The sequence below is a fragment of the Phocoena sinus genome, chromosome 5 (genome assembly GCF_008692025.1).
Source record: "Phocoena sinus isolate mPhoSin1 chromosome 5, mPhoSin1.pri, whole genome shotgun sequence".
NCBI lineage: Eukaryota > Metazoa > Chordata > Mammalia > Artiodactyla > Phocoenidae > Phocoena > Phocoena sinus.
Window position 1 is genome coordinate 135,385,652 of NC_045767.1, and position 25,039 is coordinate 135,410,690.

The 25,039-nt window shown below is 36.3% G+C and overlaps 1 protein-coding gene across 3 annotated transcripts in view; it reads left to right on the top strand.

The window, feature by feature from the left end:
* The window catches only part of FSTL5 (follistatin like 5), a 728,230-nt gene that overhangs the window by 385,745 nt on the left and 317,446 nt on the right, over positions 1-25,039 (top strand). For all 3 annotated transcript variants that reach the window (XM_032633746.1, XM_032633747.1, XM_032633745.1), the window contains exon 6: positions 12,392-12,512. In XM_032633746.1, the coding sequence (XP_032489637.1) occupies positions 12,392-12,512 (121 nt within the window). The remainder of the gene's footprint in view (positions 1-12,391; positions 12,513-25,039) is intronic.

Sequence of the window (25,039 nt, forward strand, 5' to 3'; positions counted from 1 at the left end):
TGAATAGTGATGGAAATGTAAAATGATGGACATAAAATTGCTCCACAAATATATATATAGGTTTTTAGGGAGCAAAGGAGAGAATAAGCCACTCCAGGGCGACTAGGAGATTGGTGATAGCCCTGAGGAGTGTTGCTGAGTCCATTGTAATTCCTATAGTGGATCTTAAGGTGGATTTTGCTGCTGTGCTTAACAGGAAATATAGTTTTCAAAAAAAAAATTCAATTGTCTATTTCCACAACATCATGCCATTCACATTTCATATTTAATTTTACGGGTTACTTAAAAAAATCCAACAGGGGCTTCCCTGGTGGCGCAGTGGTTGAGAGTCCGCCTGCCAATGCAGCGGACGCGTGTTCGTGCCCCGGTCCAGGAGGATCCCACATACAGGAGAGGCTGCAACAGTAAGAGGCCCACGTACCGCAAAAAAAAAAAAAAAATCCAACAATGTGGAATATCGGTCTTACTATGCAAGTATTTCAAGTTTTAGGATAGTGTAACTTAGCTTAGAGACTTCATATCAAAGTGACCTTGTGAGCAAATTGACTTGTCATTCTAGGTAATTAAAAAACACACCGTTTTCATTATCTTCTTTAATTCAGCTTACATTTAATGAGTAGTTACTAAGTCCCAGGCCCTGGGATTCAAGGAATGAAACTCTGGAATTTTAAGGTAAAGTTAGACCACTTTTAATTAAGATATTCATGTTGTCATACATGTCATAATTTATTTTTCAAGAATGAAACTCTTTAGAATTTTACATTTCTAGTAATGACATAATTCAGTTAAAATGAATTTATAATTAAGGTATGTCACTTGGATCTATGCATGGCTGACATATTCAAATATATTGTGTTTTTGGTTTTGTTTCTTACTTTTTTATTTTATAATAGTTTTTAGTTTTCATTAACATGTCTACACTACTTTAACCAGTGGTTGGGTGTGACACATGATCTGACCAAATCTAGGACCCACTTCTGAGTCCAAAAAGAAAATTGCTCATCACTGAAAAATGGCATTGACATCACTCACCTATAATTGTTTCAAGTTTCTGCTACATCCGAGTTTATATTAGTTTCCTAGGGTGGCCATAACAAAGTACCGCAAACTGGGTGGCTCAGACAACCTCTCTGTCAGTTCTGGAGGCTCAGCGTCTGAGATGGAGGTGTTGGCAGGGCTATGCTCTATCTGAAGCCTCTTGCGGGGGAGAGTCTTTTCTTGCCTCTTTCAGCTTCCGGTAGTGCCAGGCATTCCTTGGCTTGTAGGTGCATCACTCTAGTCCCTTCCTCTGCAGTCAAATAGCTTCTCTCTGTGTATTTGTTTTCACATCATTTTGTCCCTTCTTCAAAGATACCAGTCATATTGGACTGAAGGTCCACCCTACTCTAGCAGGACCACATCTTACAGTATCTAATTACATCTTCAATGACCCTATTTCCAAAAAAGTTTACATTCTGAAGTCCTCAGGGTTAAGACTTGAACATATCTTTGGGGAGGACAGAGCACACCCATAATAAAGTCATCTGCTACAACGTTTAGTTTTGTTTTTCCTGTTACCTTTGATTTGGATTTGCTTTTACATCTGAAAAGTGCCCTTCCAATTCATCTGAAAGTTATCATGTGAGAGCAGAAAGGATCTTCAGAATCCTGTTTATATGTTGACCATCCACAAGGTACAGGCAAGGAAGGATCTGGGGAGGTAATACTTACTAACCCCTGAAGACATGCCCCAGTCCTTCCTTCAGCTTTATAGAGTGGAAATGTTAGTGTCTCACCTGTCAGCAATCAGCTATGAAAAAACCAGAAGGTTGTAACTGACGCCGTGGAAAAGATATAATACATTTCTAGCTCTTACGAGCATAAATATTGTTTTTGACTTGTGTCTTTTTAGGTTACAGCTGCTTTTAAAGAACTTGTATTCCAAGTATTATAATATTAAAGTCAAATATATGACTTTAAAAATCAGCTTGGAAACATATAATATCCTCATTTAATATCAAGTTTCAAAATAATTTAAATTAAAAGAGTAAAAGGGAAAAGGATCTTAATGGTGTCTGCTAATAATTTACAAGCTATTATTAGCAGAAATGTAATCTGTAATTCCAAGATACTGCCAATGACAAGTAAAAATTAATGAACGTAATTTGGCTTAGAGGTTTTATAAATTCAGCATAAAAGCTGGCTGCCCGTGTTCTGTTCATACTCCACATAATGAATATATATTCTAAAGTTTCTCTTGCAGATTTTCAAGTAAATTAGAAACTAGAGGTAGTTGAGAGAAGAAAGAGATAATAAAAAGCAATAGTTAAAGGGGGTAAGATCTATAGTATCACAGTTTAAGAACTTTGATTATAGAACCTGGACTCATATCTACTACTTAATTCCTGTGCAACCTTTAGCAAATGACCCAAACTCTCTGTGTCCCAACTTCCCTTTCTACATATCAACAATGATAATAACACCTAGTATGTAAGCTGGATGTGATATTGATATTATTTTGAAAATGTAGACTTCTTAGAAACATAACTAGCACATAGAAAACATGATGTAATTGTTAGCTCTAGTTAAATTTTCCAATCTAAGTTTGTGGAGGATTATCCGTGGAGGATAATGGAAATATAAAGAGGGCACACATGCTTGAGTTAGTGGATAAGCAACTGATCAATATTTCCATCCAGTTCATCCTTTGCATTTTTTAAAAATGTATTTATTTATGGCTGTGTTGGGTCTTCGTTTCTGTGCATGGGCTTTCTCTAGTTGTGGCAAGGGGGGCCACTCTTCATCACGGTGCGCAGGCCTCTCACTATCGCGGCCTCTGTTGTTGCGGAGCACAGGCTCAGTAATTGTGGCTCACGGGCCCAGTCGCTCCGCAGCATGTGGGATCTTCCCATACCAGGGCTTGAACCCGTGTCCCCTGCATTGGCAGGCAGATTCTCAACCACTACGCCACCAGGGAAACCCTGCATTTTTTAATGTTTACAATCGGCTGATAGGTGACAACAAATCGGCCATTATAACCCAGAAATCTATGTACACATTATTAAATATGCAAACATTTTAATACCAATTTTCACAATGAAAAAATGTTTCTTACAAAAGAAGAAAAATAGTTTGGTTATTCCAAGAAATTAGGAAAAATAAATGGTAGCATGTTTTATTTATTTATTCATTATTTATTTTGCTCATATCATTTGAAGTACTCATCTGCTTATCTCACGTAGCTAGTATGAATGTTGTTAAATCCTGAGTTCTAGGCTAGAGACATGTACATGGCATCATTCTGCAACCACTGTGGTGTTGGGCATTTTTCTCCAGAGTATATAGTGCCCCTGTCTTTACAGATATGATGTTAAATTGAACTAAACTTTAAATAAATATCATATATATTTTGTTTTTAAGATGCTGATATATATTATACTAAAATATCCTTACCTGTCAAACTGTAAAATACCTAGTTTTGTGCAGTTTTTTCTTGCCCATAAAACCAAGTTAGAAGAAATAATTGAAAGCAATATCTTGATTAAGACAGACATAGATGTGTTATGAAAGAAACAATATGCTTTAATTGACTGTATTTTACAATTTAAACATTTTAAAAATATATAAGTCCTCAGTTAGTATAGTACAGTAACTGAGTACTGATAATAGTAGTAGTAATTGTAATAATAGTATTACATTTCTATAATCCAGATGTCTGTCATTCCCTTTGCATTTCTCTTTGAGCTACACACACACACACACACACACACACACACACACACACACACACAATCCATTTGCAAAAAGCAATATGTACTTGGTTGAATGACTGAAGATGTATAGGGTGGTAGAGGATGGGATTATATCACATATTACACAAATCACACATTGAAATCCAGTTTAGATGAAGCACTTTGTACACTTTTCTTTTCCTTGTGCTCTGTCCAGATCATGCCTTGCATTTTCTGTACCACAGACGCAGGACCCAAGTCTATCTCTCAGTTTCAACTCCTTAATTTTCCCTGGGGCTCCAAATTCCTTATCACTCAAAACAATATAGTTCTGTTTTATTTATATTCTCCCCCTAAATGTGTATAACCAAATACATCACTTTCAATAGTCGCCAACATCTATGTGCCTTTCTTAAAAACTAATGGCAAGTTATAGAATATAATAACACCAATATCAAAAACCGATATGTGCAAGAGGGAGGGGATATGGGGATATATGTGTACGTATAGCTGATGCACTTTGTTATACAGCAGAAACTAACACACCATTGTAAATCAATTGTACTCCAATAAAGATGTTAAAAAAAATAAAGCAATATCTGGCACAGTCTTTCCTTTGGCAAATAAGTCTTCAATCCCTGAGACTAGTAGAAATTCTTATCTTCTGTCTTCTGCCTTATTTTTTATACCCTCAGAACCAAGTGAACTCCCACCTCTCTCTCTTTCCTCAAGTGTGTATTATGTCCATTCTCACCCTTGGTGAGGATTTTTGCCTTCCTGAGGGACATGGGGTTGGATGACAGGGGAGAGTGTGGGAGCATTTTTACAGGAACAGAACAGCTCATCACTCTCTCCTCTCCCATATACGTGTCTTAATTACTATATGACAAAGGTAATATTTCAATCACATTTAAAGTATTTGTTGAGCATTTTTGTTTTAAGATGTCTATTCTCTCTTTATTGACAACGGGTAAATGGACATTTAATTTACTTTGGTCTAGGCAGCCCTGTATCTTTTCTTAAATCTGTGCTATACTGCCTGGGTCCTATCCAGAATGAGGTGGTAGAACTGAGTGGTCTCAGCCAGTAACCAGTTCTATGCACTAAAGGCAAAATCAAATTTTCTGGCTCTTCCCAAAGACCAGGCTGACGGTGTGAAACCTTTGCTTGTTTGGTGTTCTCTCTTAGTTCCATTCCCCAAATCTAAACAAGTGTCTGAGGTTCATCTCTATTATCTGTATCTCTCTCCTGCTTCTCTTAAATTGCCTTCTCCAACAGCAAGAATCCAGGGCTCTGTTTGGGTCTACGGTGAAATCTGAGCTTTACTAATGCTTGCTTCAGTGAAAATTGTCCTTGTAGGAATATGCTCCAAATTTGCTTAATATTCAAATGTATGTCTCATAGGATAATAGCTCACGGAAAAAGCCTTAACAAATGTAAAGTATAGTCTTTATTTGAAACATAATAACAAACAGGGTTTCTCCCCTAAGTATTGTGTATGTGACTAGTATGGTCAGCCACTCAGCTACACAGTAACACATTTCTGGTTTTAAGAACATATGTTATTCCAAAACAGACCTGTAATGCTTGAAATAAGGATTTCAGGATGAAGTGACCTAAGGTATGATCACATTCCTTTTGGTAGGCTGGCATGTGGGAAAAGGTCATTGGAAGAGAGAAGGTTAATGATCATTTGCTACGAAAAGAAGCATAGAACTCTTCCTGGTGATTTATTCATATGCATTTTGAAGTTTCTGGGGATATTGATAAAGAGTTAAGGTAGACAGAAATATTGTGAATTGAGGGGTAAATCATTGGTGAATTATGGGGAGAGAATAAGAAAGAATTATGTAACTGAATGACCTGACATTCAAAGGAGTAGCTTCTATTTATCATCCATCCATCTGTCTATCTATCTATCATCTATCTATCTATCTATCTGATGAAAGAAAACTCATTTGGGAGGAGGAAGAAATCCAGAAGTGCCAATAGGGAAGCATTTAATTTTTGACCATCTTCCTTCCATTGAGGTAGAATAGACGTGAGAAAAAAATTAGTCTCCAATTGTTAAAATTATTGGACAACTGGTTTTCTTAAGGGGTAGCCAGATTTTCTTAAAGTCAGTATGGTGAAGAACATGTTTTCATAAAAATAGAAGCCAAAAGAGAATTTTCTGATCAGAGAGCAGGATTTACAGAGGATACTATGATGGGTTTGAGTTGGAAAGGAAATGAGATTAGGTCAGATTGGGAAGTGTGCAGAGCAATATGGGAAGACTTGGATTTTATAGGGTCACAGAGGTTAACCAGGGTTAGAAGCACAAGAGAATTTGTATAAATTGTCCCTTAGAGAAGGGACAACTACTTCTTGCATCATGGTTCCTCAGAGTAAAATGAGGGGATACATACGCAGACTTCACTCAGCAGAATGGCACCCTTGAGTTTATTAGCAATGTTAAAAGATAAACGGAAGCATATTAAAGTGTTGTGTTTATCTGAGCAAAAATCCATTCAAATCTGGCAGCGCCATACCAAAAGGTGTTAGAAGCATTCTGCAGACGGGAGCTAGGGAAAACTTTTACAGAGAGAAGGTGAAAGCAAAGTAAGGAAAGTACTAATTGGCTACAGATTAAAGCCTAGTTGTTGTCCTTAGGACTGGTTGTCCTTAGGTTTTGATTTCATAACCTTGAGGCATTTACAGGTTTAGGGGTTGGTTGTATTGTATGTGCCAAGGCATTAGAGCCAACCTCAGCCTAAAATTCTCCTTGCTTAATTTAAGAGCAGCCAACGTAGAGTTCTTGAAGTGAAATGGTGCTAATGGCTTGGCAAATGTGTTCCTCAGCCTTCTCCCCATTTCATAAAATAACCGCCCGTGGAGTTTAAGTATGCAAAGTCATTCCCTTGTGAGTCTGAGTTTAAATTAGCAGCTGTATTGAGTATATTGATTTAGCTTTTTTCTTCATTTAGATTCTGTCGTCTTAATAAGCTGATTCACATTAGGAATACATATTAGAATGAAATATTTCCTTAATGTGCACACATGACAACTGTTTATTAAAATAATAAAAGGAACTACTTGTTCTCAGGATTTAGATTATTATGTTATATATATTTGACTTAAAGAGCCATTTGCTCAATGACTACCATATGTGAATTCATTTACAAAATTAAATAAAAAAGCAAGAATAAATAACGCTAGATATTTTTAAGCTAACAGGATAGGCATGGTGCTGATGTCTCTGCAGACTTTGTACATATCCATTTTCTTTAAAATTTATTAGAACTGCTACATAGGGAATGGGCAGTTAGTCTTTATTTTGAGTTGTTAAGCCTATTACAGTTTTAAAGATTTTTAAAAGGGTTCTTGTAGCTAGTCAACATATTTATGTATAATGAGATTGGTAAGAATTGTTTTACCCCACAGATAAAATGCTATTTTAGTGGAAACAAACTAAATGCAAATAAATAAGCCTTTGTTTGGGTAGAGAAGGAGATAAGTGAGGACTGTCTGGGAGTGCCATGGTAATTAATCCTATTCAATATTTACAAACCCCATAAACCTGTCAGGTATACAAAATAAGGCAGCAGAAACCAGGTGTTAAAATGGCATTGGCAATGCCAGTAGGTAGATCCTAGTAGAACTGGGAATTTCCTTCCAAGGGCTAGGGATTTCAGAATAATAACAGCAACAATTAGCACTTAAAACAGAAAGGTAAGGCCTGTATTGTTGTGTTAGGTGTAGCTCAGGGCTCCAATTAATAAACAGTAATTTCAATTGTAGCTCGAAACCTTAGTAAGTAGTTTCAAATATTCTTTTTTTTTTTTTTTTTTTGCTTTAACTCTGTTCATAGTATCATAAGACAACTTGAAATTTAAAATTAAGTTTTTAAAAAATTTTAAATATATTGTTTGTAGCATTCTTTTAGAATGTCAAAGTATACTAAAAATGTTGGCATTCATGTTCAGAGAATCCCTGTGAGCCACATAGAATGCCTTAAAACTAAAATAGTTTTCATCCCACCAATTGTTTAATAATTTTATCTCTTCAGCTAGTCTTTCAAAATTAATGTTGGCCCTAATGATTTTTTAAGCGTCTTCTAACGTGTTAAGCATGTTACGAAACTTCAAAGAGAACTTAGAAGATGTGATTGTTTTATGCAATTCTTTTCTTTTAATACACCTATTGCAGGGTAGCATCAGTTATATATGAATAAGCCATTATAATTTGTAATATTAATTATTTACCCTCTGTCCTTTCACATTGTTTATTTTTAAGCGCTGTTGACCATCCATAATTATCTTGTTTTTTTCAATCGATTCCATGTTCCCACTCACCGTTTCTAGAATATTAACTCCATAAGGGAGTCATTCTTACTTACTAATTAATCTCCAGTCCCTAGAACTATTCTTGGCATACGGTGGTTGTAAAGAAAGGAAAGAAAGAGGGATGGAGGAAGGGAGAGAGGGAGAAAGGAAGAAAGTGGATAAGAAGTAGTCTGGAGGACCAAGTAATAGAAGAGCCAACCTATATTGATGTGGGAGAAAGTTAAAAGCCAGTGCCTGGAGATGTGTATTGTTACCACAGGAGTCTATTTATTTTCTGAGCCTTGGAGCCTTTCTGAGCCTACTACATTTGTCAGGTAAAGGACTGAATATATCTACCTCTGCTTAACTTCACAAACGTGATGGACTTTCTTTAAAATAGAGGATCACTGAGCTCTAACTCTACTAAGACCATTGTGATTCTGACACAGGCATGATTAGTTTGAGAAATATAGTTTCAAAGGATGAGGAAGAACTCAGATTACTTGAGCATATTATCAATCGAAAAAAAAAATGCACAACGTGAGAGCTGTGAGTTGTTTTATTTGGGGCAATTTGAGGACTATAGCCCGGGAGACAGCATTTCGGAGAGCTCTGAGAAACTGCTCCAAAGATTTTGGGGGGCAGGTCAGTATACATGTGATTTTGGTGAAGAGGGAGTACATGCAATCAAGCACATATTTTTTGCAGAAGGTTTCTGCTGGTCTCGTGAAGGTTACTCGTCACAAGGAACAGACGTCACCACAAAGGATTTTAGTGCTTTTCTAGATATGAGGAGATACAAGAATTGAGCTCATAAAATTGTCTCCTGAAAATATCTAACTATCTGAAGACCTGTTCTGCCACTTTTTTGCAGAGCACAGAGGGCCTCATTTCTGCTCTCCACCTGAACTTTCAGGGGGTGTTGAAGGTCAGCAGCTGCAGCAGCGCATGGTTTAATCCTTGTAGAGGGAGCTGGCAAGTGCCAATTAGTAGTTGGCAGTATGAGTGGTATATCTCATGAGTTCATCTTTTCTCCCACTCCACCAAGGAGAGGAAAGAACAAGACACAAAACTGGAAGATTAGACTCCTCTGTCTTCCTACCCCCTACACAGATGGTCTCATCACCATCACCTGACTTGAGACCATCAAAATCAACTACACGTATCTTATTGCTTTTGTGAGAGTTAATATAATAAACCTGGATGTCCAAATCATGCCTTATCCCCAGAAATCTAATAACCATACATCTCTTAGCAGGGAGACAGTCCTCTACATCTACCTCTGGCACTTTCTATTTCTCTTTCCAGTTTTATTTATCTTTAGATAAGTTATCGTCATCTGAGATTCTGTGTAGTGTACAAGCATGTCTCAGAGATATTGCAGTTTGGTTCCAGACTACCACAGTATTGCAATAAAGCAAGTCACATAATTTTTGTTTGTTTGTTTCCTAGTGCATATAAGAGTGATTTTTACACTACACAATATTTTATTAAGTGTGCAATAACATTATGCCTAAAAAAACAATGTACTTACCTGAATTCAAAAGATACTTTGCAAATGAAACTGTGACTGGCCTCCTAGACTAAAGTTTCAACATAAGATACTTCAATGACAGTATATTCAGTGAGTCTGGCCTTGTCAAGAATCTCTAGTTCAGACGTAACACATGCATTCTGAGGAAGCTACAGTGGGAAGTCTTTGGAACCAGAGCCAGACGGTAAATGAAATAAATGTCCTACAAGTTTGGATCCCCAGCACCAGAGTGCTTAATGTATTACTACTATTTTGTTTTATACTTTCTTTCCCCCAGTCACACATTCAGCTCGTTAAGTCTATCAGAGCTCCAAATATCTGAAGCAGTTTTCCCAGGCTGGTTAAAAGGTCTATAGGAAAGTATCTTCCGCATTTGGAACACCCCAGAGTGGACCCATGCTCCCATCAGGAAACAAAGGAGAGAAAAAGTTACTAGGAAGCATGTCTTAAGTAGGCTATTTCATTGACCAAAAATGGACTAAATGAGGAAACCGTGTATTTAAAATATGGAAGAATGAGGGAGTGAGTCACCTCTCCCCTGTGCGTGGGCATGGCCAAGCATCTGTGAACAAGGATTTTTATAAAAAGCTCACTAGCCAGGACCATGCACTTTTCTAAAGCACATTCATTAAAACAGCATATCCAGCTGGAGTTTTATAATCATGATCAAATCAAGTTCAAGATCAAATCAAAAGCAAGCTAGTCTTATGTCAAAACCAGTTTCAAGGAAAAAAGTAGGAGTCTGTTCTCTGGGTCTACACATGATTTAACTTGAGTGAAATATTAGAACAGAAATAAATATGAGACATACAGTACAATGATGAAAGCTTCTCCCCCAACTTTCTGTTCCATCATTTCACAAACAGGTACGTGACTAAAAGTCACTAAAAATAGTATTTAAATATCTGACCAAATCCTGGTGTCACTGCATCCTAAAAATTACTGCAGCGCTGGCACTGCAGGTCTTTAGGAAGAGTGTAGTGAGGTAAGATCAAACACACTGCCCCTCCGCTACCTGGGAAAAGTCACTTCCCGTTATCTAACGAATAACAGAGGGAGAGTGGCTGAGAGCGCCGTTGCTTTCTAAACAGAAAAGCAGTACTTGTTTCCCCATTAGGCTTACAGGAGAGATAGCTTCAGCCATTAGATAGTTTTGTTAATCCCTCCAGCTAGACTGTGCTAAAGCCTAGGGATTTAATCCTCACTATTGACAATATCCATTTATATGGAAAGCGGATAAATCATTCACTTTCCTCCCCTTCTAAGGCAGCAAATGCCGCTTAGCCAATGAAATTTGAATCCAGTAAACAAGAAGAGAGAACACATGATGTGTAAAAGTCGTATTTAGCAGTGCAGGTGCTGTCATTGCATGTCACCACTCAGGTGGCTACAGGAGGGGCTGGAGCTTCTAGTGATCCATCGGCTAAGCTCCGTCCTCAGTGCTGTCTCTGCAGCTCATCCAAGCGCAGGCATAACAACTTCTAACTTATGGATGTTCCATAAAAGGTTAAAAATAGCTCTTTAGTAACTCCTGTCACCAATCTGCCATTGCTGTGACAAAGCTTGACTCATCCCGCTCTACCAAAAGAAACAATAAAGGATCATGAATATACAACTATAATGTGCACAAGCTGGTATGGAAGTCTGCAGTGAATTATTGTAATGAGAAGCACATCAAATAAACATCATTATTTTTAACTTTGATTAGGTCTGAACGTATACTGTATGTCTTGCACTTGACGATATGTGTGTGTATAAGCATATACATGTTTTTATAAGTCTGCACAACAACCAGGAGAGATAGAGGTTACTATCTTTAATTTCTAATTGAGAAAAGGTTGAGTGACTTGCCAGATATTCTAGAACTATTAAGTGTCCTTGGCATGGTCTGAACCCAGAGCTGGATGACTTCAGAGTCTGTGTTTCCTGATTGCACCAACTTAAAAAAAAAAAGAAAAGAAAAACACGGGGAAGCAAAGCTCCAAGCAATATGAACCACTCCCTCTGTGGACAAATATGAAAGACCGTGGACACAGCTATGCAGCCACCCAGAATGAAAAGGAATGTTTGAAAAATCTTGGAGACCTCTTTTACCAGACAGGCTGTATCTGTCTGGTAAAAAACAGAGTATAAAAAAGCTACTGCCCCAGTCCATGGGACAGAGCACAGAGTAGAAAAGCAGTCTGGTGATTTTCCTCACCCATGCTTGGGTAGGTTTCCATGATCAATCGGTGCATTAGTTCTATCTGGCTCCTGGAAACAGTCATTTGTTGAATAGCTCCTTTGTGACCCAGGGAGTTAATTCAGAATACCAAATGCCTTCATTTCCAGCTGGAAAGGAGTTTAGGCAGAAGAGAAAAAAAATACTAACTTCATTTTTTACAAATAATAGGAAGATGAAAGTTGGACCAAATTTCCTCACTATTTTTGTTGGAGAAGAGCTGTTCTATTTTGACATGGGTCACTGAGACACTGGAGGAAATTTTCATGTGCAGATATTTCCTTGAGTCAATGTAAGTGGAGCAAAGGAAATGACTGAAATACAAAAAAGTCCTTTTAGTGTTCAGATTTTCTGGGTCCTACTGGGAGATTTCTGTATTAGAAGATTCAGGCTAAATTCTAAGTACATATCTTAACGTCAAAGCAACTAAGTCAAATTTATAAGTATATCTTTGAAACAGTTGAAAATAAATGTCCAGTAGCTGAAAACCCAGGTTTCTCATAGGTTCAGTTCTTTGCCCAACTACAGACTTAAATTACCTATTAAGTGATTTACATATAATTAATTATACTAAAGAAATGTTAAGACAGATATAATTGCCTGAATTTAATTTTCTTGTCAGGTGATAAAACAGGAGGAACTTGGCAAAGACCTTTCTGATTGTTCTTTGTATGATCTACTGAAATATGATGATTTTAACTCAGACAAGCACCTGGCTCTTGAAGAATTTTATAGAACATTCCGTGAGTATAAGATTCATTCTCTAATTCCTCTTTGTTCTTTTTTCTGTTTCTTTACCCAATTTGGTGTGTTTGCTTGATCTCAAAGTACAGACTGTTTCTTAAGAGAAGTATATAATTGAGATAATTTAAGTGTGTGGCTGTATTGAAACGAATGTAAAAGCTAAGGGAGTTATAATTCTAAAATGCAGAGCTGGAAATGTTTGATAACATTTACTATCAGTTCCTATTGATTCTAGTTTAAGATATTAATTCCACAATGATGCTTCCAAGGTTATTTTTAGAGTAGGAACAGCACTTCACTGTCACCATATATCAAAAACAATTATTTACATACTGACAATTTTTTTTATTTTATAGAAAAACCAAAGTTGATTAATAGATAAAGTTTGCATATGTGTTAACAACAATAATTAGCATAAGAATTGAAAATTATATTTATGTTAAGGTATTTTGGAATCAATTATATATGTTTAAAATGCTTAAAGACTTCTTAAAATTGAGTATACTTTATAGAGCAAAGTTGTAAAGATGATTTGGTTAAAAAAGTGTATGACAGGTTATTCATTAAAAATAACTCAAAGAAAAAAGAGTAAGAGGCAAAAAACAGAAGGGAAAGTTTGGAGCTGTGTGTAAAAGAAAGAGAAAAAAAATCATTAAATTAACTGGTTGGTATTTGAAAATCACCAAGTAATGAAAGTTAAGTGAGATTTTAGATTGATAGATAGATGATAGATAGATGGATAATCTTCAGTATTTTTATATGCACTCACATATATAGGACTTTCCAAATATATACCTATGTATATATTTCTTTTTTCCAAAAAGGTAGGAAATAGGATATGTACTTGGTATAAAAAGATGCTTTTTTTTTTTTTTTTGCGGTACGCGGGCCTCTCACTGCTGTGGCCTCTCCCATTGCGGAGCACAGGCTCCGGATGTGCAGGCTCAGCGGCCATGGCTCACGGGCCCAGCCGCTCCGTGGTATGTGGGATCTTCCCAGACCGGGGCACGAACCCGTGTCCCCTGCATCGGCAGGCGGACTCTCAACCACTGCGCCACCAGGGAAGCCCAAAAGATCCTTTTTGAGTTATGCCTCTGTCGTCCATCTGTTGTCTGACATTGGAAAAATTACTTAAATCTCGGAAAATTCATATAAATAAGGATAGTGACTACCACATGATCATTTTATATTAAAACACTGAATTATATTTTATGTAATATTTGAAACTAGCAAAGTAATAAATGTGAAATAGCTGCTTGTTACAAAGCTTTAAGGCAAGACGTCAGTATGCTCTTCAGATTTAATTAAACTGCATTTCCACTTTAAATTGCAAGCAGAATACAGATGGGATATCTCGGTAAACAGTTAATCCTTTAAAGTGTGTCACAAGGCTAGAAAACTTTTCAAAGATAACAAGAAAGCAGCATTATCATTCAATGATTATATGAAGAAACTGAAACACAGAGAAGTTAAGAACCAAGTGGCTGAGTTTATTATCAGACCTATGCCAAAACAGTTAAGAAGTCTATGTGTTTGCCACTAAACTTCACTCTGTAGTAGGCATTGTTCTGTGTGCTTAGGATGACAGGAATATTATGGTTTATCAGGAAAAATTGTTTACATTAGATTATATTGTATACTATCGTGTAAGATACAAGGGGATAAATGTCATAGGAAGGCCTACATAAAATATAAAGTGAACTAAGAATATAACCTCCAGCACTGGGAATCAAGGAGTGTTTATGAAAGTAGTAGCAATTGAATGGGTCTTCAGGATGAGTGGATTTGGACTTTAGGGGATGAGAGATGGGAGATGGACAAAGAGAAGAGTGTCAGGGAGGAAGAAATTTTCCTCTACCCTTCTGGGTCCTTTTGGCTGGTCTAAGAATCAAGTTCACATAAGGCAGATTAGCAGGAGAAAATCAAAATCTAATAACGTGTATACATGGGAGAGACCCAAGAAAACTGGGTAACTCACCAAAATGGCTGAAACCCTTAAATACCATTTTCAGCTAAAGACAAAAGAGGATGTTGAGGTAGGGATTTTGTGCTTCAAAGGGGAGGAAAGCAACACACATGGAGATGGAAAAACAAGTGTTTGGTAAATGAATGTTCTCTTAGCCCTGCACAAACAATGGGACACAGAGTTATTTTAAGAAGCAGACTTTGCTGAGTTCCTTTCTGTCCACACCCCTAGTTCATACTATGGTAACCTGTGGTGATAGCTCCCTTCCTGGAAGAGGTCCTCTATCCTCTTTCTTCAGGGCAGTTGGGGGAAGGTTGAAGTTACTTTCCAAGTCTTTCGGGCTTTGATTGTTTTCAGCTTGAAATAATATTAATACCAAAGAGACATTTGGGGGTGGCAGTTTTGCTCTCCTACATCAGCATAAATAAAATCTCTACTGCATGATACACCAGAGTATTTATAGAAACTAGTCCAACCGGAAGATCTCTTCCAGGTCTGAAAGTGTATGGAAATATATCAATTATCTTTACTAACTTATTTTATTAAACAGGCAGTCTAATCTACCAACTCCTATCCCCCACTCCCATAATATGAAGATACATGGATGTGGCTAAATAAAAGTAGTTGAAATCTATAGCAATAGCAGAAAATATTTTTAATGGTATACAAACTATCAAGCATCAATAAGAATTAAATTGTATGTTTACGTAGGATTTTTATTCAAAATATTGTTAATAGTGGAGCTAGAAACTAATAAATACCATGAAAATAAAGTGTGAGTAATATGTTATTTTTATGGTAACACAGCAAAGACTGAATAATGATCCCTGGCAATATCAGTGCAAAAGAATCTTCCCTAGAATACTGCTGCCTGCACCTATCGAGGGGAAAATGATGCTGTGTTTGGGATACGAATTGATATTGCTAAGGAAGGCAAGGTAGATCAGTATGTTGTAAAGATAAATAAAATTTGCAATTCAGAAATCTGAACCATCAATACAAACTTCAATAGAGACATAGTGAAACGTTGTTTTTAAAGGAGCTACAGTGTACTACAAACTATTGAATTTGGAGAGAAGAAAATCTATATGATTCTGTTAACAACTGGAAGGTAATATGGTAGCAATTTTATTGAAATTATTTGTAGTAAATGCAATGACGTTTAATGAAGATTGTAATGATTCTGCCATTCTGTCAAAATTATGTATAACACAAATGGTCTACATTTTTAATATTTTGAATCATAAAGTGATATTTGATAACAAAAGCACTTGGCAATCCGCAATCATATTATGACGTTTTATCTTTTTGAATAATCACAAAACTTTTCCTTAACTATGATAAAGTGATGTTAACATAATCGTTTAGAAAAGGTAATGGTTTTAAGTAATGCTGGAATTATCTGGGGTGTTTTAATATTCATTGGGGTCTCACCAGGCCATTTTCTGCAATATATTTTCAGTGGTTCACCATTATTAAACAGGGTATCAAGCTCTAGAATGACCCTTTGGAGAGAGCAAAACTAACTTGTATGGATTGTCTGTATCAGCAAGATGTATTTATACTTATATGTGAATAGGAAACATACATCTATTTCTTTCTCTCCTTCTGTTAAAATACTTCACCACTAAACCCACGTCGGTTTTGTGAAGTTTAGTGACAGGTGTTGTATAATGACATGATTTTAGAAAGTCACTCTATTATAAAATATTAGTATCATGAATAAAAAAATAACAATTGTGAAAAGGCAATCTATTTTAAAAGTATGTATTAAGTACCTATGTGTATAGACTGCTGTGACAGTTAAACTTGAAAAGATAAGTTTCCTTTCCTTTAGAATGCATCATCTCAGACAGACAATGATAAAAAGGACAGATATAGTAAGGATAAAAAGTAATCAGTTTTTCCACCCAGAATTCATTCCCCCAGAGAGTTTCTAAAAAGAAAGCCCAGAAAACTAAAAAGTCCCTAAATGAATAGAATCTAGAAAAATAAACTAAGGCCAGAGAAGTTAAGAAACTTGTCTTTATCCAGTCTTTATTTACTGGTAGATACAAAGATAAACAGATTTCTTGAGTTCCAGTTTATTATTCTTTCTGCCACCACACAACATGGAAGAAAGTAAAGGGTACTTTGCAAACAGGAAAAGGTTAATGGTAAAGAAAAAAGAACCAGCACATTATCAACTGTTATTACATGATTAGGGTATTATTTTAGTAGTTATAAAGTTTTCCATAAAATAGTATTTCTTTTCATTTTGGATAAGATGAATTATTTTATTATTTTACAATAAGCATCAGATAACATTCTTAATTTTTCTCCAGAATTTTTGACGTTATTCAAAAATCCCTTGATTTTTACTAGGATATTTAAAATAAATAGTCACTGCAAGCATCAAATATCTTAAATCATGCTTTGTTTGATTATCAAACTTGGAAATCTATGCAATGGGATCCAATCTTAAGTGAGATCAGACATAGTTTTGAATAATTAAAAGAAATACTAGGGCTTCCCTGGTGGCGCAGTGGTTGAGAGTCCGCCTGCCGATGCAGGGGACACGGGTTCGTGCCCCGGTCCGGGAAGATCCCACATGCCACGGAGCAGCTGGGCGCGTGAGCCATGGCTGCTGAGCCTGCGTGTCCAGAGCCTGTGCTCCGCAACGGGAGAGGCCACAACAATGAGGCCCGCGTACCTAAAAAATAAGAAATACTAAATCCTCTCGTCAGATGGTGGACACCCTGCGCACTTGCATTTTGTTGCCTTGATAGTAAAATGTATAGATTTTTCAGTGCAAAGAGTACTTAGAATTAAAAACAAATTAATAGTGTCATTATTAACTACAAGGACTTGTATTAAAATACAGAGATTCAGTGTTTTATTTTCTTCCAACTCAAAATTAAAATACAATGTTTGATTAAGTTTGACATGTCTGGAACTCTATATTTTTGCTTCAGATTTGTAGGTAAATGCAAGTGATTTGCCATTAGACAAGATGACCATACACAAAACTGAGACATTTAATTTCAGAAGTGATGTTCAAATAAATGTTTATATTTATTTAATTTTTCAAATTCAATTAAGATGATAAAGTGTTATTATATGGCTCTTAATTTTAGGAATTAATTGTTTTCATTTGGACTTTCTAGATAACCCAAAGTGCTGTAAATGTCTATCCTGAGAAAAGATATTTTGTAAATGCTTTCCATGTACATAATTTCCTGAGTTAAACTATAAAGTGCTTTGACTTAAAATTACATGAAGTGAGGAGTCTGTGTAACTCTGATAGATTCTTGAAATCCTATTAAATTATGAGTTGTAGTTCCCCAAACCATATACATACACTTTAAGATGTGTTCTAGTGATTCAAGATCTAATGTCACCCTTAAATAAATCTTTATCAATTCAAAATGATCTCTATGTGTGGAAAGATCCAAAGGAAGATGTTTTTCTACTATGCATAAAATAATTAGGTTTTGGCAAGCATAATGCATCAATTGTGAGCATTTATATTGAAACTAACTGTACAATATCTGTCTCTCCTTTCTTAAAAAGAATAATTAAGACTCTAAAATTCTAAAATATTAAAAAACATGGAACAGTTATTTTAAATCACCTAACTCTTCATGATTATATTCAAAATGTCATCTCTCTTTTTATGAAAGAATTCTTAATGGAATATAAATTTGATAGCGACATTATAAGGAAAAGATATTTATTTTTCTGGGAAATCACAATTGCTATAATAAAGTGTTAATTATCGGAATCATCTAATAAGAAGAGCAATAAAATATGAGTATTATATTAACATTCATTGACATTAGATCATTAGTATATGAAGTATTTCCTTTATTTGAGAAAAATAGCAGAATTTAGTGACCGGAATTAAGACTGTTGCTGTATGTTAAGGTGAGGGAGGCAGGAGGAGCAGTAGCAGTAATGCAAGAAGGTGTCCATATTTGGAAAATCACTTATAAGCAGAATCATCTCGATTTGATGAGTGATTACATACACATGGGAGGAAGAGGGTAGGGTCAAGGATAATGTCCAATTTTCTGCTTGCAAACAAAGGTGAACAATGATGCTACTCATTAAAGTAGGAAACATGTGAAGAGAAGGAAGTGTGGGGAGTATATTAAATTTTAGACATATTGACATATTCAAATATAAACTTTTGGATGGAGAATATGGTGGTCTAGAGTCAGGTGGGAGCTCTGGGGCACAAATAGAGACATAGAGCATGCAGTCAAAATTTGATACTCTGGCAAGGAGTGGGGTATCTAAGGTGAGTATGTGAAGATAGAAGAGATGGGCAGAACAGCAATAGGAAACTAAAAGTAAACAACAACAAAACTTAGAGAGATAGGAAGAAAGCCAAAGGAGTACACCATCATAAAATTTTAATAAGGAATTGTTTCCAAGGCTGGGTTCAAAACAAGTTACCAATTTGTTGGTAACTTTGGTCACAGCACTTTCAGCAGAGATGTAGGGGTAGAAGCAAAAGTGCTGGTGGTTGAGAAGTTGGATATAAAAAAAAAAGAAATGAAAACAAATGTTGAGCAAAAAAGCAGAGCACATAATATACATCAAGTATATATGTAGTTAAAATCCAAATTAGGTAAAACTCATTGTGATTTTAGTAGTTAATATGAATGGTTGCCTTTGGGGGAGTGGAGGGCATGCAGTGGGAACACAAGGCAAGAGAAGGGCTTCTATGGTGCTGGCAATGTTCTTATTTTCATCCAGATGAAAAATCCCACACTGATTTGGGAAATGCTGCATTGGATGAACTGCTATAGAATAACCCCAAACTGGATCATTGTAGCATAAAATCTTGCAGCAAGTTTAGTTGACTGGTCCACTGGGGAAATCATTCTTTTGTTACATACTTTGAATGCAGAGTTAGTTTACATGTGTGTATGAATACAATCCTCTATGTTGGAGTGTGTAGATATGCACTAATCGTTGGGTGCATACAGCACCACTTGCTTACAGATGGTTGTAGTGTATGTTATTTTTGATGTGTCTGGGTTCTATCCCTAACAGAAAAATACTGTGCAAAACATGATTGTTGAGATCCAACTTATAGACATAGATTCCAAAAGGAGAGTTTTCTGGTTCTTAAAAAAAAAAAAAAATTGCTTGTATACCCCACATGTTAATAAAAAGACAACTGGGAGTTTGACGTCTTCAAAGGTGGTGGAGCCAGGGCACCTCAGAGCGTTCCCGCAGTCCGTCAAGCCCTCAGAGGTTGCCCCCGCTGGCTGACGCCTCAGCCTTTGCCCTGCATGCTGGTCTCGGGCTTCATGGAAGTGAAAACAAGCCAAGAGGAAAACAAAACCAGAACAAATCCCCAAGTCAAAACAGCTACAGTCAAATTCAAGGCAAGCAAAGTTGTGTGGGTGACATAGTCTCGGTGCTCCAGCTGGCTGTCAGGCCTGAGCCTTGGAGGTGGGAGAGCAGAGTACAGGACACTGGACCATGAGACACCTCCCAGCTCCACATAATATCAATTGGCGAGAGCTCTCCCAGAGATCTCTGTCTCAACACTAAGACCCAGCTCCACTCAATGACCAGCAAGCTCCAGTGCTGGACACCCCATGCCAAACAACTAGGAAGACAAGAACACAACCCCACACATTAGCAGAGAGGCTGCCTAAAAACATACTAAGTTCACAGACAACCCAAAACACACCACCGGACACGGTCCTGCTCACCAGAAAGATAAGATCCAGCCTTATCCACCAGAACACAGGCACCACTACTCTCCACCAGGAAGCCTACACAAGCCACTGAACCAACTTTACCCACCAGGGGCAGACACCAAAAAAAATGGAAACTACAAACCTGCAGCCTGTGAAAAGGAGACCCCAAACACAGTAAGTTAAGCTAAATGAGAAGACAGAGAAACACACACCAGATGAAGGAGCAAGGTAAAAACCCACCAGACCAAACATATGAAGAGGAAATAGGCAGTCTACATGAAAAATAATTCAGAGTAATGATAGTAAAGATGATCCAAAATCTTGGAAATAGAATGGAGAAAATACAAGAAACGTTTAACGAGGACCTAGAAGAACTAAAGAGTAAATAAACAATGATGAACAAAACAATAAATGAGATTAAAAATTCTCTAAAAGGAATCAATAGCAGAATAACTGAGGCAGAAGAACGGATAAGTGACCTGGAATATAAAATAGTAGAAATAACTATCGCAGAGCAGAATAAAGAAAAAAGAATGAAAAAATTGAGGACAGTCTCAGAGACCTCTGGGATAACATTAAATGCGCCAACATTTGAATTATAGGGGTCCCAGAGGAAGAAGAAAAACAGAAAGGGACTGAGAAAATATTTGAAGAGATTTTAGTTGAAAACTTCCATAATATGGGAAAAGAAATAGTCAATCAAGTCCAGGAAGTGCAGAGAGTCCCATACAGGATAAATCCAAGGAGAAACACGTCAAAACACATATTAATCAAATTATCAAAAATTAAATACAAAAAAAAATATTAAAAGCAGAAAGGGGAAAAACAAATAACAAACTAGGGAGTCCCCATAAAGTTAACAGCTGATCTTTCAGAAGAAACTCTGCAAGCCAGAAGGGAGTGGCAGGACATATTTAAGTGATGAAAGGAAAAAAACTACAAATAAGACTACTCTGCACAACAAGGATCTCATTCAGATTTGTTGGAGAAATTAAAACCTTTACAGAGAAGCAAAAGCTAAGAGAATTTGGCACCACCAAACCAGCTTTACAGCAAATGCTAAAGAAACTTCTCTAGGCATGAAACACAGAGGAGGAAAAGACCTAAAATAGCAAACCCAGAACAATTAAGAACATGATAATAGGAAAACACACATCAATAATTACCTTAAATGTAAAAGGATTAAATGCTTCAACCAAAAGACATAGAGTGGCTGAATGAATACAAAAACAAGACCCGTATATATGCTGTCTACAAGAGACCCACTTCAGACCTAGGGACACGTACAGACTGAAAGTGAGTGGATGGAAAAAGATATTCCATGCAAATGGGAATCAAAAGAAAGCTAGAGTAGCAATTCTCATAACAGAAAAAACAGACTTTAAAATAAAGACTATTACAAGAGACAAAGAAGGACACTACATAATGATCACGGGATCATTTCAAGAAGACGATATAGCAATTGTAAATATTTATGCACCCAGCATAGGAGCACCTCAATACATAAGGCAAATACTAACAGCCATAAAAGGGGAAATCGACAGTAACACATTCATAGTAGGGGACTTTAACACCCCACCCGACTTTCACCAATGGACAGATCATCCAAAATGAAAATAAATGAGGAAACACAAGCTTTCAATGATACATAAAACAAAATGGACTTACTTGATACTTATAGGACATTCCATCCAAGATCAACAGAATACACTTTCTTCTCAAGTGCTTATGGAACATTTTCCAGGATACAACATTTGTGATCTTGGGTCACAAATCAAGCCTTGGTAAATTTAAGCAAATTGAAACTGTATCAAGTATCTTTTCTGAACACAATGCTATGAGAGTAGATAATCAATTCCAGGGAAAAAAATGGCAAAAAATACAAACACATGGAGGCTAAACATTACACTACTAAATAACCAAGAGTTCACTGAAGAAATCAAAGAGGAAATTTAAAAAATACCTAGAAACAAATGACAATGAAAACATGACAGCCCAAAACCAATGGGATACAGCAAAAGCACATCTAAGAGGGAAGTTTATAGCAATACAATTCTACCTCAAGAAACAAGAAAAATCTCAAATAAACAACCTAAACTTACACCTAAAGCAATTAGAGAAAGAAGAGCCAAAAAATACAATCCAAAGTTTGCAAAAGGAAAGAAATCATAAAGATCAGATCAGAAATAAATGAAAAAGAAATGAAGGAAATGACAGCAAAGATCAATAAAACTAAAACCTGGTTCTTTGAGAAGATAAACAAAATTGATAAACTATTAGTCAGACTCATCAAGAAAAAAGGGAGAAAACTCAATAGAGTTAGAAATGAAAAAGAAGTAATAACTGACACTGCAGAAATACAACGGATCAGAGATTACTACAAGCAACTATATGCCAATAAAATGGACAACTTGGAAGAAATGAACACATTCTTAGAAAAGCACAAACTTCTGAGACTGAACCAGGAAGAAACAGAACATATAAACAGACCAATCACAAGCACTGAAATTGAAACTGTGATTAAAAATCTTCCAACAAACAAAAGCCCAGGAACAGAGGGCTTCAGTGGCAAATTCTATCAAACATTTAGAGAAGAGCTAACACATATCCTTCTCAAATTCTTCCAAAATATAGCAGAGGAAGGGACACTCCCAAATTCATTCTACGAGGTATATCACCCTTATACCAAAACCAGAAAAAGATGTCACAAAGAAAGAAAACTACAGGCCAATATCACTAATGAACGTAGATGCAAAAATCCTCAACAAAATACTAGCAAATAGAATCCAGCAGCACATTAAAAGGATCATAAACCATGATCAAGTCGGGTTATTCCCAGGAATGCAAGGATTCTTCAATACACCAAAACCAATCAATGTGATACACCATATTAACAAATTGAAGGATAAAAACCATATGATAATCTCAATAGAAGCAGAAAAAGCTTTCGACAAAATTCCCCACTCATTTATGATAAAAACTCTCCAGAAAGTAGGCACAGACAGAACTTACCTCAACATAATAAAGGTCATATATGACAAACCCACAGCCAATATCATTCTCAATAGTGAAAAACTCAAACCATTTCCTCTAAGATCAGGAAAAAGACAATGGTGCCCACTATCCCCACTATTTTTCAACATAGTTTTGGAAATTTTAGCCAAAGCAGAGACGAAAAAGAAATAAAAGGAATCCAAATTGGAAAAAAAGATGTAAAGCTGTCACTGTTTGCAGATGACATGATAATATACAGAGAGAATCCTAAAGATGCTACCAGAAAACTACAGTTAATCAATGAATTTGGTAAAGTAGCAAGATACAGTATTAATGCACAGAAAACTCTTGTATTCCTATATACTAACAACAAAAAATCTGAAAGAGTAATTAAGGAAACACTCCCATTTAGCATTGCAACAAAAAGAATAAAATACCTAGGAATAACCCTACGTAAGCAGACAAAAGAGCTGTATGCAGAAAACTATAAGACCCTGATGAAAGAAATTAAAGATGATACAAACAGATGGAGAGATATACCAAGTTCTTGGATTGGAAGAATGAACATTGTTAAAATGACTGTACTACCCAAAGCAATCTACAGATTCAATGCAATCCCTATCAAACTACCAATGGCACTTTTCACAGAACTAGAACAAAAAATTTCACAATTTGTATGGAAACACAAAAGAACCCAAATAGCCAAAGCAATCTTGAGAAAGAAAAATGGAGCTGGAGGACCCAGGCTCACTGACTTCAGACTATACTACAAAGCTACAGAAATCAAGACAGCATGGGACTGGCACAAAAACAGAAATATAGATCAATGGAACAGGATAGAAAGCCCAGAGATAAACCTAGACACATATGGTCACCTTATCTTTGATAAAGGAATGAAGAATATAAAATGGAGAAAAGACAGCCTCTTCAATAATTGGTGCTGGGAAAACTGAACAGCTACATGTAAAAAATAATGAAATTAGAACACTCCCTAACACCATACATAAAAGTAAACTCAAAATGAATTAAAGACCTAAATGTAAGTCCACACACTATAAAACTCTTAGAGGAAAACATAGGCAGAACACTCTATGACATAAATCACAGCAAGATCCTTTTAGACCCATCTCCTAGAGAAATGAAAATAAAAACAAAAATAAACAATGGGACCTAATGAACCTTAGGTTCATTAGGGACCTAATGAACCTTAAAAGCTTTTGCATGGCAAAGGAAGCCATAAACAAGATGAAAAGACAGCCCTCAGAATGGGAGAAAATATTTGAAAATGAAGTAACTGACAAAGGAGTAATCTCCTAAATATACAAGCAGCTCATGCAACTCAATACCAAAAAACCCAACAACCCAATCCAAAAATGGGCAGAAGACCTAAATAGACATTTCTCCAAAGAAGATATACAGATTGCCAACAAACACATGAAAATGGATACTCAACATCACTAATCATTAGAGAAAGGCAAGTCAAAACGACAGTGAGGTATCAAGGTCAGAAAGGACATCATCAAATAATCAGAAAGGGCATCATCAAATAACCTGCAAACAATAAATGCTGGAGAGGGTGTGGAGAAAAGGGAACACTGTTGCACTGTTGGTGGGAATGTAAATTGATACAGCCACTGTGGAGAACAGTATGGAGGTTCCTTAAAAAACTAAAAATAGAACTACCATATGACCCAGCAATCCCACTACTGGGCATATATGCTGAAAAAACCATAATTCAAAAAGAGTCGTACCACAATGTTCATTGCAGCTCTATTTACAATAACCAGCACATGGAAGCAACCTAAGTGTCCATCGACAGATGAATGGATAAAGAAGATGTGGCACATATATACAATGGAATATT